This window comes from Zonotrichia albicollis, chromosome 4 (genome assembly GCF_047830755.1).
Source record: "Zonotrichia albicollis isolate bZonAlb1 chromosome 4, bZonAlb1.hap1, whole genome shotgun sequence".
NCBI lineage: Eukaryota > Metazoa > Chordata > Aves > Passeriformes > Passerellidae > Zonotrichia > Zonotrichia albicollis.
In genome coordinates, this window is record NC_133822.1 from 67,362,681 (window position 1) to 67,380,574 (window position 17,894).

Here is a 17,894-nt window from a genome sequence, read left to right on the forward strand (position 1 = left end):
GCCTCTGTATTTACACCTGGGTAGGATAATGGCAGGAACTGTAGATTAATAGAGCTTTCTCTTGCATGCACAACCTATTCATTATTTGCTTGTCTGTTTATTTTTGTAGGAAATTTACTTCTATCAGGAGTCCTATAACTTGCTGAATTTGAGGAAGTAGCCACTGCATAGAACTTTTTCCACAAAACCTTTTTCACAAAACCTAAACATATTTTAAGTGCCAACCAACCTCTTTGGTTTTGTTTTAAATTATGCTGTTCTAATAGGAACCATTTTTCTGCATGCTTACATTATTTTGAAATAAAGAGCTTTAATTACATCATGAAACAGAGCATCTTAGATTTTTGGCATTTTACAAAAAAACAGTACTAAAATATGACCCCTGGGTCATGGGGCAGTGACAGTGCACAGCCTGAACTAACTTCTGTAAAAATCATGGAGATTTTTACACTGTAGCTGATTCAGCTGCATTTCAGCCAAAGCATTACAAAGAGCATTATACAAACATTGTAAGAAAAAAACATCCTTCTCTACAGCAGAATATACTCTCTAATTGGACACTGCTTAACCTTAAATAGAGAAGGAATAGAGTGCCAAGTCCTGGAGGTTTTAGCATCACACCTGTGCTGGAATGTCTCAATCATCATCATACTCATTTTCAGGCTTTTAAACAAGAGATAAAAAGCTTTCTCTGATTTCTTAGAGTACACTCAGTCAAAGTCCCACATCAACAGCCTATGTACTCCACAGGTGAAAGTTCACAAGCCCTTAAGTTTTCAGTTGTCTGTACATAAATGAAAGGGGAGATGAGCCATGATAACTAATTGTTCCTGACTGAACAGGGGTGTGCAAGGTAATATATAGATAGTAAGGATGATACAGGCATTACAGCTTGAATTGAGTATAAATCTTAAACTAGCAGATTGGTTAAGACATGCCTGCAGAAACAGCTTTGACCTTAAAGTCACAATAAAAATCTGTCTTATTTACCACACCAGTGTACTAATATACAGAGGTAATAGACATTAGATCAGCATAATATTATACATTGAATGGCTACTATATTTAAAGTCGACCTATCAGAAGTGGGCAATGATGAATTGAAGTTTTTATGCGTGAATTACCACATACAGATTAGACACTGCATTAATTTTTTTAAATACTTGTTACCTTTATTTGTAAGAAAAAAATTTATTTTGTTTCGTTTAACATTTCAGAGGGAACTGAAGTCTATTCTGTAAACAACAGAATAATAGGTCAGTAACACAGTTTATAAACTCTGCTTTCAATCCATGCCATAGTGCTTTGAGAATGTGTCAACACTCAGTGATTTCCTTACCCAGCTCAAAAGCATCTTGGAGGCACCCCGGGCAATGTCTCATATACAGCCATTGAGGGTTATCCGCTCCAAAATAGCTGTTATAATCTGAATGGAAGAACCATAAATGATTCAATTGAAATCATGCCTGAAAATGCAAAAGGAAATGAACACAGAACAAGCTATAACATTAGTGGGTCTAACAGTGTGCACACCTGAAGGTCTAGAATTGAAGACTTTGGTGTTTCCCTTGCAGTCATTCTACTCTATGAGAAAGCTACTTCAAGATGCTGAGAACAGTACTTACAAAATTGACCTTTACTGTTGTTTAGAAGAGTTATTTTGCACCATTTCAGATGTAAACAAAAACATCCAGTCACCTCTGACACAGCTGAAGCTTGGTAGAGGCTCTCTCCCCACCCTTTCTTTTATCTTTGAAAGACTTTAAGTGTTTATATCTCTACTGTGAAGTAGTTCTAGTATAGTACATAGCACCTACCTAGTCATAGCCTTCATAGTAAAACTGCTTTAAATAAAAACATACAGGCTAAATACTGGATCCAAGTGCAGCTTTGTGATTTTTTTTTTTAATTTTAATTTTATGAAGAAATTTGATTGGAATTTTTTTTTCTTCCAACAGAAAACTAATTGAAGTCTATACATCAGATCAGATGGAATTCCCAAAACACATGACAATTGCTTCTATAATCGAGGGACCAGTAAAAAGCAGTATACTTAGTAGAATAATTGTTATGGTTAAAAAGGACACCTTAGATTTATTTTGAAAGACAACTACTTTTTAAATTGTTTTCTCTTTGCCTACACATAACAAATCTTTATTTTCTTCCATTAGGAACCATAAGGTTTTAAAATACTTTGTTTTCAAAATCACTTCAGAGCAATAAAAGGAGGGATATAAGAAGCAGGTGTGTACTTTATGTAGTAAACTGAAATATCAAATAGTATGAGCAAGATAACATCTAATTGTATATTAAGTATCGCCTGAGGGATCAGCAAGGCGATCTGCAAGTAATCAGAAGTTATTTGGTTGAAGTAAACATGTGCAACTGGCATCAATCCTAAAGACATTCCAAAGGTATGAAGATCTTTATCAATCATGTCCTATCAAAATGTATAGAATCCCTATACGACCAATGACCTCCTATTGTGAGAAATAGCTGCAATTTACTTTGCCATAAGAGAAAGGCCTTACTCTTTCCAGATTATGTACCCTGCTGCTTCTCATACAGAAAAGCATTCTAAAGAAGGCAGTCCTTAAAAAAAAAAGAGGAATACAGTAACAGTTTAATTACTTTTTACTGTTTTATTTTCTCTTTCCAGGTATACTACCAAATATGTGTCATCTTCTTTCTGACAGACACAACATAGCACAAAAATTCTTCAACAGAAATCTGAATTTTCCACTGCTGGTGTTGCTATTTTTTAAATTGGTTGACTGTCAGAACTGCTTTGAAAACAGGTATCCTTTCCTTTTAAATTTTTTTCCACACTACAATAATCTTTAGCATCCCAATTATTTTTGTGTGGTTGATACTGTGTCTTAAAGAGAATTAATTTGACACAAAATATAAAAATATTTCCTATTCTTTTAAGGAGATAAAAATATTCCTTTGAGTCACAGTTTTCTTGAATATTTTGGTAGATATTTTAGTGTTGCTGCACTATGACAAAGTATTTTTACTGGAAATTTCTGGTAACAATGTATTTTACTAAAATAATGTTCAATAACCAGAGACATGTATAAACCAAAAATTGAAAAGGTGTTAAAATGTTCAACAACTGAGACAAAATACTGGCCCACTAACAATTGTGAAATGATGCTTCCTCTTGACTTCATTGATAATTTTTTCTTCAATCATGCATCAATTTGAATTACAGAATCTTGAATTCCGATTAAGAATAAGGTCCTGCATTTATGGAAAAACTGAAAGACAAGATGGTACTGAGTCTTCTGCTAAATCCAGAAAATAAGAACACATGACACTGGGAGCAGCCTGATGGTTGTGAATTCAAGTGAAGATTGGGAGTTGATGCTTGTGGCTCCTTTTGTGGTAAGCTTTTACAATACTGCAATAGTACATTATTTTATTTTATATTTCTTCTATCCAGAATAGTGTATGTTGTGTATGTGTATAATAGAGGACATCAACCCTATTCAATCCCCAATACTCAGAGAGAAAAGGAAAAAAAAATTACAAAGCACTTCTCTCTTGCATTGTGAGGAAAACCTCAACCATAGCAGAATATAATACTCATCTTGAGAAGCATTTACACTGTCACTCTTATGGGAATGTTATTAAAAGCAATTCTATTCACTACATATTCAAACAACAATAGTGGAGGGATGAACTTCATGGCAAGCAAGAAACCTCATGAACCCCAGCCTGAATGAGGCCTGTTCTTTTGTATGTTTACATCTTCTATTTAAGTGCAATTAACTGAATTCCTACAGTTCAATACTTTTCAAGACCATGTCAATTCTCTACATTTAATGCAGTAGGAAAGGACATAGTATGTGCCCACCATTGGGACATTTACAGAGCCTCTATATCTTCTAATGATAATTTCATAAGCATTTTTGTTGCACTCAACCACTAAATTAGAAAGCTTTGCATGGAAGCACAACAGATATCTGTTTTTCTGAGCATCAAAAGTTGCAGAGCCCTCTTCGTTGTCCTTACTGACAGCTCACATTCTTCCAAATCTCTTACTTGTGCAGTGTGTCTGCTGCTACTACTGTCTACACATAAAAAACAAAACAAGCCCTAGTTTGGAAATCTCTCACTAAGTCTTTCCAAAAGCCTTGGGAATACTGTATACTCTTTTTTGTTCCTTGGTGCTAATGTCCTGAGCCCCACATTCAGATTTTAACACTGACCAGCATTCAGCCAGAAAATTTAAAATTGGCTTACCAATTTACCTCCAATGAGCACCCTGTTAACCTGGTGTAACTGTGTGGTGTGTCTGAAGTCACACATGTGAGTGAAGGTTATTTCAGAAGGAAAGGACAGACTGAAAGAACAGCCTATATCCACAAGGAAAAAGTAGAGTAGACATTTGAGCAAACTGTTTAACTTTAAAGGCAATTAGGCAATGAAATTACTTGCCTGAGGAGGTAGTTTAGACAATGTAATGAGAAGTGCTTAAAATAGAATAAACTGTTTGCAAGACAGATACAGATGTAAATAATCCTCCATGTTTTGAGCTAGATGAATCAGGAGAGGTATCTTTTCTATTCAAATGTCTGACTAAAAATGGTATTCTCTTTCTTTGGGAACTGCTTTCCAACTTATGACTGTTTACAATATATTATACTTATACTGTTCTGAATACTAAAGTGAAACTGCACTCCAAAATGCAGTTTAACCTCACTGTATCATTATAAAGTGCATTTATTCATAACAAGCATCTATGAAAAACTTCCAACAAAAAAGTCCTTAGTCAGGGAGATGCACATTGTTGCAAAAATGGATTGTTTCTCTAAGTGCTTATATGGCCCCATTGCTATAGCATCCAAGTGCCTTACAAACATTAATGAATGTATTCTCACAACACCCCTGGGAGATAGAGATAGTATTATTAGCTAATGCACAAAGAGTAGCTTGTCCAAAGTCACACAGAAAGTCTGTGGCACAGCCAAGACTCAAAACTGTGATTTCCTGCCCACTGCTGTAACCATGACTATATTCTCCTATCCATATACAGCATTTCAAAATTTGTTACATATAAGCTCAGATCTTTACACAATAAGCCTTTCTGTTCAGCTGCAGATCCAACCACTGACGTAATAAAGAAAAATAACTTTGTTTATCTGGAAGCTTCATTACAGCAACAAATTTGCAGGTTACTCAAACAATGACAGTTATATGGACCATAACTGGTACTGATATATGAGAGCAATGAAAGAGAATTCCCTGATCATCACATTCAGAACAGAAGGCGTCATATCCAGAACATGGCTTTGATACCTAAATATTTTCCTTCAGATAATGTACATTATACAGAGAAGTCTTGTTTTGAGAACAAAGGGAAGAAAAAAAAAAAAAAAAAGAAAAAGAAAGGCTTGCTGTATTCCCCAAATAGTTTCTTGTGGGTAAACTATTTCTGCAATAAAAGGACACACACTGTATTTCTAGATGTAATGAGGTCAGATCTGGAGGGACAACTGCAGTAAGTGTATTTACACCTGAATATCAGAGAAGAGAATATGGCATATATTCGATATTATTAACATGTAAATATATGATATTGAGACATGATAGATAGATAGATAGATAGATAGATAGATAGATAGATAGATAGATGATAGAATAGTTTTGCAGTCATTTAATGGATTCCTAGATCTGAACAAATGATAACAGGATTACTCTAAATTAGGAACGCAGCAATTTGTCTTTTATTTTGGCAAAGGGGAAGCACAGGCATTAATTTTTTTTTCTCAAGTGCCAAACAATTAAAAAAGAGAAAATTGTGGACAACTGCATAAATAATGGAAAATGGTATGATGGTATGGTGGATCACAAAGTCAAAAAAATCCAAAAAATACAGTATTATTGTAACAAAGTGAAGTATAATATTGGAATTTATTGGCAGAAACAGAAAACAAGGTAAGTAGTGTCTCCTGAATTTCCAACAACAGCCCTTTTCTCAGTTCATGACTTCATCTTTTAAGAAAGATGCAGATAAATTAGACCTGGTTTTAATTAGAGCTACCAGATAGGAAAGGGGGTTTACATTAGATGCTAACTGAAAACTGTTAGCTCATCTGTCAGGACAATTAAATAAATAATGGAGCTGTTTATTATTGATAGTGAATCCACATTTCAACACATGTTTAAGAATAAATTAATCCCATTGGGGTGATCCTAATTCTCATAGGAGGATAGGCTAGACAGTGTCCTCAGATCCACTTGAGCCTAACACATTTGATCACTGTTCAAACAATTATTCAGATCGCTTATTGTTCAAAAACAACTATTGCAGAATCTCCTATCACCTCTCTCCCCATCTCTATTACTTTCTTTTCTTTTCTTTCTTCTTCTTTCCCCCATCAATTGTCTCTCTTTCAGCCCTCCCTCTGTCCTTTCTGTGTGCACCTAAAGTCACACATCCTTATATGGATTGGAAATTCCTGAGATGTCTGCCTTTAGCAACCTTAGCATGTTAAAGAACATCCTATTCTTAGAGATCAGATATGTGTTCCCTACAGACTACATCAAGGTCTAAATTTAGATAAAATATTCTTTAAGCTGCTCATACTGTCACTACAGGACCGGAAAACTGCAATGAGTTGGTACTTCTGGGTAATTTTTATTATCATTTTTATTACCAAAGTAATAGGAAGATAGACTGTACATTAGCAAAATTATCAGGTTAGAGAAAAAGAGACTCTTGATACTGAAGAGCTTAGGTGCTCAGCTCAGTTGCAGGAATAGTTTCTCATTTTCTCTGGTTCTCCCAAGCACAGGGTCAGATTTTTTTGCCTGTTCACTACCATCACAGCTACCTGTTCATGTTTGCACATGCACAAAACTTCCTCTTATTAAACCTGTGGGTCATTCTGTTTCATAAAAACCAATGTGAAAGACAAAAAACTGTCCTGTACCATAAATTTCTCTCCTTTTTTTTTTCATTTTGACACTGTTGACACAGGGATTGGGTAGAGATAAATGGAAGTGCACTCAAATGAAAGGATAATGGGATTTAATAGTTCCTAGTTCTAGGTGAAATGCAGTCAAACAGGAGTGTAGGAACTGTTTCTAACAAAGGACTAAAGGAAGACTTTCCACTTAGAGCACCCTCTTGGAGATATAATCCCCCCTGGGACTATTTCCTAATACTGAAATCAGGCCATGTTATCTGGTTAGAACAGGTTCTTTGCCCTACTTTGCTCCCACATACATAAAGGTGACTGGGAAAAACTATTATGTTATCTGAAATTATACAAAAGCCATAATAGTATCAATAAATGTATTTTGACTTTTTGAAATAGCAGTCTGCATATCTCCCACTAAGAAGGAGTACAGTCCCCTATACAAAAAATCCATATTCACTGGCACAGAGGTTATTAGAATAGCTATATTTATGTGCAGTTTAGAAGGGACAGTATAAAGGACTGACTAAAAGCTCACATGTCTGGCAAGTCAAGAAGTGCACACATGAAGAAAAATCCTTACTTGATGAGAAAATCAGCCTTTGCCTAGAATGTGCAGGAGCCTGCAGGACGCTTTTCAGACAATCTGGAAAGAAAGACTACAGAAGTTACAGCGGGTACCAGAGAGCCCACTTACAAGATGTTAGCAAGGGCCCTCTGCTGTGAAGTGTGTGGAGTGCCTGGCCAAACACTAATGAAGAAAGCCACAGGAATCCCATACTGGAAACTGAAAGTTAAGCAGTTAAATATGAACATATGGAGCTAGGCAAGCTGTAGGAGCCCCAGACAGTGGTGATGGTTTAGACAATAGCGCTCGTCATTCCTCACAGGATGGTCATATCAATGAGAAGAGTCTCAGAATTGTATCAGTTAAAATGGATGGCTTCACTTAAAATGGACAACCACCATGAACAAAATCAGTGAAGGGAGTCATGATGACTCAGTGAAAAAAAGCCCAAACCCATAAAATGTCTCTTGGCATTTGGTCATAATCAGCATTGTGCTAATTTTATCAGGAACTAACAGACTGTCAACAGCATAGAGGGGGAAGATCTTAGAGAATGGCATGTGAAGCACATTCACTCTTGTGAAAGGTGATACTTTTATTCTTTGTGTTAATAATCTCTGATATAATATGACAATTCTAAAATACAGTCAGAAATTTAGTTGTGGAGTAATGTTCTGTAACTTTTGATTTTGCTTGGTTTATTTTGTGTCAGTGCTTGACTGCTGGAAAACACAGGGCCTTTCTGACTTTCACACAAAAAACAAGGGCCCAATGAGTGAGAAATGTTTGAGGAATCACTGCTAGCTATCATCTAGAATCTCAAATGAAAACATGAGTCTGCTTCATGTAGCTTCATTTCACTTGGTAACAGAGATAATTTCCTCTCATTTTACAGTCTTTGACTCACAGACTAATTGAAGTTAGAAGAAACTTCGGGAGATCATTTAGTCAAATCTCCCTGCTCAGATCAGGGTCAGCTGGGGATACAGGTAACTCAGAATTTTCTGTGAGGATGTAGATCACCAAACCCTGGTGAACATCCTCTCTAGTGTTCAAACACCCTTACAAATACTAATAATAATAATAATTCAAATTGTATTTCAATTTGTGCCCATTTTATCTTGACTTTCATAATAATTTTATATATTTTATATAATAATTATTATTATAATAATTTTATATATTTTATTTCATAATAATAATTTTGTCAAAACTCAACCAAAATCGAAGGAGACTCTTTCTGAGAGAAGGGGGTGACAGAAGCTGTTTCTGTTCAGCTGAGCAGTAGCATGCAATACTAATTAACACATGGGTCTACAGGCCACCATGGCAAAGATGCGTTCCATAAGCTTCCACATCCACAGAAATTTTACTGCAGTCAACTCCACATGAGTCCTGGCAATAAGATACATGGATAATGTTTTCTTGCTCCAAATCTTTATCTAGAATTTATGTTATTTGATAAGGACAACAATGACACCTACTTGGTGGTCTATTTCTAAGAAATAAAAATTCGCAAAACACCAACAAAAGTTGGAGCTGAAGCAGCTTACAATATTTATTGCTAAAACAAAATTTAAAGGAACATTTTAAAATCCATGTAGAACATGCATATAGCAGATAAAAATGAAAATATTAATAGGATTTTAAAACTTTGCTCAAATTATCAGAGATTAAATTCTTAATGACTGAGTAAAGAGGTTAAGGAAAATAAGAGCAAAGTGTTAATTGCATCTTTAAAATTTCTGCTGATTTTATTTTGTTTAATTAAAGATTAATAGTTTTAACTCTTTCTCAATAATGAGTAACATAACAGGGTAAAATCACATTCCAGACATTACAAAAAAAGGTATTGCAGGGAAGCTGAGAGACAATATCACATCATGCTTTATTTTTTTTTTAACAAAATAAAGGGAAAAAGAAGAGACATAAATAACAAAGCCCCAATACCCAATATCTTGGTTTGCTTTCACCTAAGCAATAAAGCAGATTCATTTTGAGCAAGGACTTTATCATAACCCTCCTAAATGTTTCCATGATCCTAGAATGTAGCGCGTTCCATAAAGAAGAACCTACAAAGAATTGTTTATAATAAATTATATTTATGATAAAAGGACTTTCAAAAACTCTTCTCGGATAATTTCAATATAATTAATTTATTCGAATGCCTTCTATGCCCCTGCCCTGTCCTCCTGCTGCCGTGCTGCTGCCTCGCCCTGCCATGAGCTGTCCCTTCAGCACCACAACCACCACAGCAGCCGCTGAACGACTCAAAGCCTTCCAATCAACCCCATCAGTTAATTGTCTCGTGAAAGAAGAGTGCTGCCATCCTATTCAGACTCTAGGGATATATGTTTAAGAGACATAAATCAAACTATTCAAATTGAGTTCTGAATTATGCATATGTGAAAGTAGTCATTTAGAATAAATTATAAACACTGGTAATTTTATAAACCAGTACTTGTAGAAAAGACAAAGAAATTCCTTCAAAACTATATATTTGATAAATCTATATGTGCTTGAAAATTCTGTCAGAATTTCAAAGCAAGAAATAATTTCTTCTCAACAACTAAGCATGCATAATAGAATTCCTAAACAGCCAACTAATTTTACTAAATCCCACTTTATAAAACTTCATTTTTTGTACAGGTAGTAAGCGTATATTTTCTTTCCAAAACATTTAAGTGTCTATATGATAAAAAATTCTTTCTCTGTAAGCACTAAAAGATCATATGAAACAACATATTTGATGTGCTGCAGAACTGTGTTTCTTAGTCAATAGAAAAAATGAAAAAAAATCAATCTGAGACTGTCACCTATGCATATACATGACAAGATGACATTAAAAGTCCAGGTTTAAAACCAGCACTAAATGCATTAAACTCTAGAGAGACTATTTAAATAGCCACAAAGTTATTGTCTTCTACTATATGTTTATACCTATAAATGCACTTGCAAATTTCAGATGTAACTCAATGTCCTGGGTTCAGCTAGGGTGGAGTTCATTTCTTCTCAGTACCTGTTACAGTGCTGCATTTCAGATTCAGAATGAGAATGGTGATCTGTGGGATCTCAGCACCTCAGGACTGAGGTGCCGAGCCACCGAGACCACCCTTGGGGGGCTCGGGAGTCCTGGAATGTTGCCAGAAGTGTCTGGTGGCTGGACTTTGATCCTACACGGGAGACGACACCTGTATGAGGATAGGAGGACTTCACCGGGGTGAATGGTGAAGGGATTAGTTAATTAGAGAGTGAGACACAGGGTTTAGGATTTATGTACAGGGGGGTTTAGAGAAGTAAGATGGAGGAATTGGGGCGTGTCCTGTCCTTCTTCTCCTCCATCTTCTTTGGTGATGGTGGCACTTTTGGATTGGTCATTACTGAAAGTGCACCGGACAATAAAAATAAAAAGGATTGGGGAAAAATGATAAATATTGTACACGTAACCATGGGTATAAAGATAGGCGACTGTCCGGAGGGCGGACACAGTGTGCTCATGGCTGGCTGCTGAGCAGACCTCTGTCGGGCCGAAAGAAAATCTTTTAGATAAACATTTAATAAACATAAAAACCGAAAGAAGAACTGAAGCCTCTTCTCGTCCTTTGATACGCGGGCTGCCCCAAGGCCACTCCGGGCCTTTCCAGGCCCTTCAAACAGCCGAAAACCGGACAGTGATCATAGCACACAGAAGTTTTGTTTTTCTGAGAAGTTGTGTTTATCCTTAGTCAAAGACACATTTTTTTTTTTCCTATTCTCATGCTTATGCAGTGAGTACAGAAGAAACTGGCTGGAAGCATGGCTGAGACAGGTGACCCAAAGAGACCAAAGGGTTATTCCATACCAGAGAACATCACGCCCATTATATAAACTGGAAGAGTTACTCAGAAGGGAAGTCCAACCTGGGTTCAGGAAGGAAGGTCTGGAATCTGTCAGCTGGTGGTGAGCAATTGCATTGTGCATCACTTGGTTGGTTGGTTGTGGTTTTTTTCTTCTTTTTATTATAATTCTTCTTATTATTTACCATTATCATTGCTTTTTACTGTATTTTCAATTATTTAAGTGTTCTTACCTCAACGTAGAAGTTTTACTTCAGTTCTCCTCCCCATCAAGGCAGGGGGGTTGAGGTTTGAGAATGTGGCTGTGTGGTTTTTTATCTCCAGCTGGGCTTAAAACAGCAGTCCTTTTTGGCACCCATTGTGGGGCTCAAAGGGTTGAGATAAGGACAGATCTGACCAGGGGATGTTGAAAGAAAATTAATAGGAACATTCATTGCATTTGTTTAACAGTTGCTAGTTACAATGTGGACGTACTTGCTCTCCTACTTGTGGCTTTTTGTGTGTATTATACCAGTAATACACTCCTTGCAGTGCATGTTCTCAGTGGTGCATTTCATAGGATTAGCTAATGGTGTGACAGTGTTGCTGGCTGGGACACCAGTCTGGTGTCTGCATCCAGTATTGCAGGCACTCCGTGCTTTGGGAGCCATCTCCTGGGAGTGATTAACAGTCACATCGTTGTTGTTTTCTCCGCAGAGGAACAATCTGTTGGGAAGACACCTTCTTAATTTTTTTTCTCCCCTCTTATTTTCCTCTCTTGTCCTGCAGGCTGATTACAGTAGTTCAGAATTTTAAAGATTTTGGATATCCTTTGACTACCCTTGAAAGCAAATTGCTTTGTTTTGGTATTTTTTTGTTAGGAGCATGCTGTTCTCTATGGTTCAGTTCTTCTGTAAGGTCATAAAAATAACTAAGATTATTATCTAGAGGTCTGCTGAAAAGCTGGATATTTCAGAGTTGTGGGGTGTGTGGTATTGTATGGAGAAGTACCCAGGGCAGTTGGTACCTCCAACATGTTTGCACCTGACCTCTGAATAAGTCCAGAAGCCAGAAAAACGAGTAAATTTTTTTTTAAAGTGTCCTGGCACCTGGCACTCCAAAGAGAGCCCAAATCACTGCCATGTGTTGGGGCCTGGCCCAGGTTTATTGAACCATAGTCAACACTGCTCAGTACCTGCAGGAGAAAAAGAAGGTCTCTAAATCTGACAATGAGACAACAACAGGCCCTGCAGCTGTTCCACCACTATGACAGACACTGTGGCTGCAGTGTAATAGTTAAGAAGAATTTACATTTGCTCCTTTTTGATGTAATGAGGAGATTGTTCGTGCTGGAAAGTTCAGAACTCCACCTTGTGGTGGCAATTTTAACTGTAAGTTGAAAACAGGAGATGGAAAGAAATACTGAGATGCAACCAAAAAAGCAGGAGAAATTCAGGTTTGAACTACAGTGAATAAATTCTGTTGAGGTTTAGTTGAAGAACCTTTCAAATTCACTTAAACTGTGGGGCAAAGAAAAACTGTATAAGGATGTCTTTATTTGGGAAAAAAAATTACAGAACATTACAATGTGTAATATTCACTGTGGAGATAGGCTTTCATCACTGCTCTACTCCTTCTGTCAAGACAAATGCCTGAAGCTAGCAACAAATGCCAAGCATTCTGCTGGACTTGAATTGTTTAAGGAAATCCAGACTGACCATCTCCCACTACAGACTGCAATAAATTCCTGATAATCAACAACATAAATTCCATCACTCTATGTTTCTATATGAAAAGCAAATAATCTACTAGCAGAAGATCCATTATTTTAATTTCTAAAACAATGTCTAAGTATATAAGCACTTGGAATTTTCCCCCAAATTAAAACAAATTGGTCATAGCATCAGTCTGATGTACAGAAGTTGAAACATTCATATGCTTATATCAACAAAAAGTTCCAGGCACTACCATTTTAATTATAGTGTTGTGGTTTCATTTTTCATTATCCTACAGAAAAAGAGGTTTAAGGATGACAAGTTGGCCAAGCAAGTAACTATTCCAAATTCATAGAATTCCACTGATGCTCTGATTTACCTGTTTATTTTTGGTGAGAGCACAATGCATTTTGAGGATCCCTGTTTCCTTTCATTATACTGCTGACTTGTAACTGAGAATAAGATATCTACAGCTGATGTATCTTTGCAGAAAGCATAAAGTGAATTATCAAAGTTATTAAAAAAACCCCAAAATGCTACTAATTTATAGTAAAAATATTTGTTTGGTGTCTTTGTTTGTTTACACAGTTTAAATAATTATTTTCCTTGGAAAAATCATTACCATGCCACAGAAAGTCTTTTCCCAGGGAAGAGGCCAGTTCTTGTATATCTTCAGTCACAGAAATGCATAAGGTAAAAAACCCAGAGTGTTAACTGCCAGCAATCCACAGCTGTTCAGTGTAAGTAACAAACCCTAATTCCTGGTCAGATAGTCCTTTATTACTGGAAGTATCAATTTGTAGCAAGAGATATGAATAGCTCTACATATCATCACATACAAATACAAGAAGACATCATCAACTTGTCCTTTGTACTCCCTTCTATGCCATCAGGAGTCCCCTGCAGAAGGAGGGTGCTGATAGCAAAGTACAGATACTCTGACAGAGTTCAAGACACGTTTTGCCAACTCTCCCCGGCACATGGTGTGATTCTTGGGGCCCTCTGCTCAGGGCCAGCAGTTGGACTCGATGATCCTGATGTTTCCTTCCAACTCAGCATATTCTATGATTATATTCTATGATTCTATGCTAATCTTCTTAGAAAGGACATTAGAAATAGTCTTAGAAATCTATCCCTGTGTTTACTGTACACCAGAGAACACTGTGCCTCAACAGCTCACACTAAAAACATGTCTGCACAGAAGCACTGACTTGCTAGTATTTCAGAAAACCATTGTGCAAAGCTTAAAAAACAAGGACCAAGCCTTTTCAACAAATAAGTGAATTCATACCTGTCCCTGGAATATACCCTCATGGACCACCACCAGACTCTTTAAAATTATTCCATATTTATAAACAAATCTGCATCATCCTAATACACAAGACATACCCACTGGTACATTTCTATCCTGACATGAAACTAGTAGCAAAAGCAATAAATAGCTTATATTCAGGGATTGCAGACAACTATAAACATTTAGACCATGATAGTATAAAATATTTACCCACCAGAAAGAATAAAATCTACAGTGCTGCTATACTTGCTAAAAATACTAAGATTTCATTAATTTTTAGCATGGTAGCCTCTTAATGAACTGTTGCTACCATTATTCCATGCTGCACAAAGAAATCAGAATGAAGGCCTGCCAAACTTATGTGTTCAATTGCAGCAGAACACTGTAAGAAAATAAAGGTTTTAGTAAAAGAAATTAAATACTTATCTTCCTTTGGTTCCTATACTGACCAATGCACCCTACTGTGGAGAGATAGAATGTAAGAAAATAAAGACAGTGCAGAAGGCAGTCTCACACCTGAGGAGTTGCAGCTGTTCCAATCACCAAAGATTAGGGACAGCCCTGCTCTTAACAGGCCACAGCTGTGTCCAATAAGGATGAGTGCTACAAAAGAATGGGTCAGCTGGGTGAGGAGAGGGTTGGAGTTTGTTGGTTGGCTGTGAAGAAGGAGTTAGTGTTGCAAAGAGCTGACCATGAGACACCACCGAGAAGGTCTGGAACTTTTGCAATAAGATGACAATGCTCTGCCTTGAGGCACCTGAATTAAAATTGAGCTTGTTGTATGAGTTATTGTAGCATAATAGATATTACCCAGAACAGGCAAGCAAAAAAGTACATCATACCAAGACTTCTCCAAAACACAAACATTTAAATTTGCAGGTTTATGTACCTCAATCACCAGGGAAATAAGAAGTTTCCTAGATCTTCTCTCCTTTCAGTCTTATCTTTTCCCTCAGATTCCTACTCCCAACCTGCCCACAGAGCTCTCCTCACTTTAGAAAAATAGGAAGGAGTTTCATTTGGAACTTCTCTCTCATTTTCAGAATTTCCAAGTTCAAAATTCACTAGATATACCCATGTAACTTTTTCTACTTTTTATGCTCATTCTCTCTGGGAGTAGAGGACAGCAAGTAAAGCACTATATACTTGGTTGTTATCTTCTTGGGTCTGATGCCTTCCTACAGCTTGTAAATGTATTATTTTTGTTATGGTATTTCAAATGTCCACTTTTAAGGATGGTTTATGTATGCACTCTGTCTGTGACAGCACTTAATGTTTTATTACAATTTTTATGATACAATGAGTTTTAGAGAGGGAAGCTATTGGCAATAACTTAGGGTCAGTTTCTAAGTGAGAAATTGTTTTCTGGAAGAATCTCAGCCTATATGCCTTTCTCACAGCCAAATTCTTACAAGATACAATATTCAGAGTCCATGTGAAGTACTTGTTTTCATTGGTGTCAATTTGGTATGAGCAGATTTTCTACAACAATTTCTCCAAGTTTTTTTTTTAGCTTCTCAGGGATTCCACTCATCTGCCAAGAGCCAAGGAGCTCAGCTGAGCAGTGTCTTGGCACCTTCTCCTGCACTGATTCACCCAAGTTTTGCCCTGCCCTGGGACTGCCACTTGCTGATTCTGCCTTTGGTGCCTCTGTTCTTTGTGAAGCCACCATTTTTGCCTTGCTCGGCACCATTAGTCAGTTTTGTTGGCAATCCCTCACATTAAGAAAAAATACAGAAGTAGTCCAAGGAAATATACTTTATAGAAGAAATTCCACTGAAAAAATTAAATCAAACCCATTAAAATCTAAACAAAATAGAGTTCTGTAAGCAGAATTTTTGTTTCTTGAACAAAAGAAATTAAGAAATTCTAAAAAGCAGATGTATAAAGAAAGAATCTTAGACATGTAATAAATCCCAGTGTTTACGATGAAATGCACACTACTTTTCCTTCTACATTTTTAGAAAAAAAACTGTATGACTTTCTCAATCTTAAATTGCATTTCCTATGAAAGTTTTTAAGTAGTATCTGTTTCAAAATCTGTATATTCTTTTGTGAACTACTAACAACAAAGCCAGCCAACAACTTAGAACAATTAATTATGTAAACACATTGATTATTTGCATACAGTATTTAACATTCTCAGGTAGTCACAACTGTTCATAGTCATGAGAATTTAAGTCCAACTTTTGCAATTCAATATTTGTAAGGATATTCATGCAAAATACTTGTGGCACTGCATATTTGACTTTCATTTTCCAGACACCAATTTTTTTGTCCAATTTATCAAATATTTCTGATATATATGGCTACAGCCACAGGCACCTTTCCCTTCTGTGAAAAAATACAGGCAATAAAGCACAGCAGTATATTAGAGTACTATTCCTAAAGCAGCTTCCTTCAAACTCAGGTACTTTTCCCTTTAAAATATGTTATCTCATCAAATCAACTTCTTACTTGGGTATGATCTCATTTCCAAGAAGCAGTAAGATTGCCTGCTTGTGGAGGACAACTTTAAAATTACTTATAGTGTAGAATGGCTTTATTTAGACTTAAACGAGCAACCACAGAAATCAACACACAAGTTAATTATGGCTACATTTTAAAAAGTATTTCTGAATTTTATATATATATTATATAGGAATACATAAGGAGAATTTTTTTACAAAAATTTCAAGTTTCTTTAAAACCAAGCCAAATTAAGTACCAACTGAATAAAGATATGTTGCTAATACTTGCAATAATAATACTTGCTAATTTAGTAGTTTAATGTTGAAAAAAGAAAACAATATTTTGTTTTAAATGTTGTAGCTTGATTGCAAATAGCAGAGTTTATGATTAAAAGCTTTGATACAAAATCTGGTTGAATCTTACTATCTATGGTTTCTGGTGTGTGTTATTGATAGATGAACTGTAGTGTATTCTTAAAGAAAAGTAAACCTGTAAAAAATTTCTTTGCTCTTCTTCTTAAGGATTTGATTAAATGAATAGAATTTATGTGGAAAAAAAGGTGTCAGTTCTAAAGGTTATGCTTTTTTTTGATAGAAAATTCCTAGGCATAGTACCAAGAAGCCAAATATAATGCAAAACAAACCTTTTTATTTCCAGGAAAGGAGGAGGTACCAGAAAAGGTCATTTGAAAATGTCATGGGAAAGTGTAGTACCAACTGCAGCATTTATAGTAATAAAATAAATAGTATAGAAAATAAAAATAAAAATCAATCCTTCTCAAACATTTATAATATTGCAGGTGAAAAAGTGAATGTACTTCTGAAAAGTTGTTTTTGGACACTAAACAAATTTTTGCCTTTTTTTCAATTTTCATCACTACTCAATTATTCCTGACTTCAAGATGCTCAAGATTTGTTCACTGCATTTTTTTAAGTTTTCAGTGCTGCAGTAGAAATAATTAGACATAAACCCCCCCAATACTCTGCAGGGTAGCTGTCATTAGACAATTGTGAAGGCACAATATAAGCACGTCAACTGTTTCCAATTCGGTGCATGGCTCAAAGCAGATACAAACATTCCATTTGTGGTTGTTGGCAAGGGAAGGGTAAGAGATACTAG

General features: G+C 36.1%; 1 protein-coding gene across 16 annotated transcripts in view; it reads right to left on the bottom strand.

Moving 5' to 3' along the window:
• TAFA5 (TAFA chemokine like family member 5) overlaps positions 1-17,894 on the bottom strand; it is a 505,223-nt gene that overhangs the window by 400,388 nt on the left and 86,941 nt on the right. For 15 of the 16 annotated variants that reach the window (XR_003378956.2, XR_012580128.1, XR_012580127.1 and 12 more), the window contains exon 2: positions 1,340-1,426. The exons of the other annotated variant lie outside the window; for it this stretch is intronic. Coding sequence is in view for 3 of the 15 variants with exons in the window: in XM_074540010.1 (XP_074396111.1) it covers positions 1,340-1,426 (87 nt within the window). In the remaining 12 variants the exon portion in view is untranslated. The remainder of the gene's footprint in view (positions 1-1,339; positions 1,427-17,894) is intronic. 16 annotated transcript variants of the gene reach the window in all.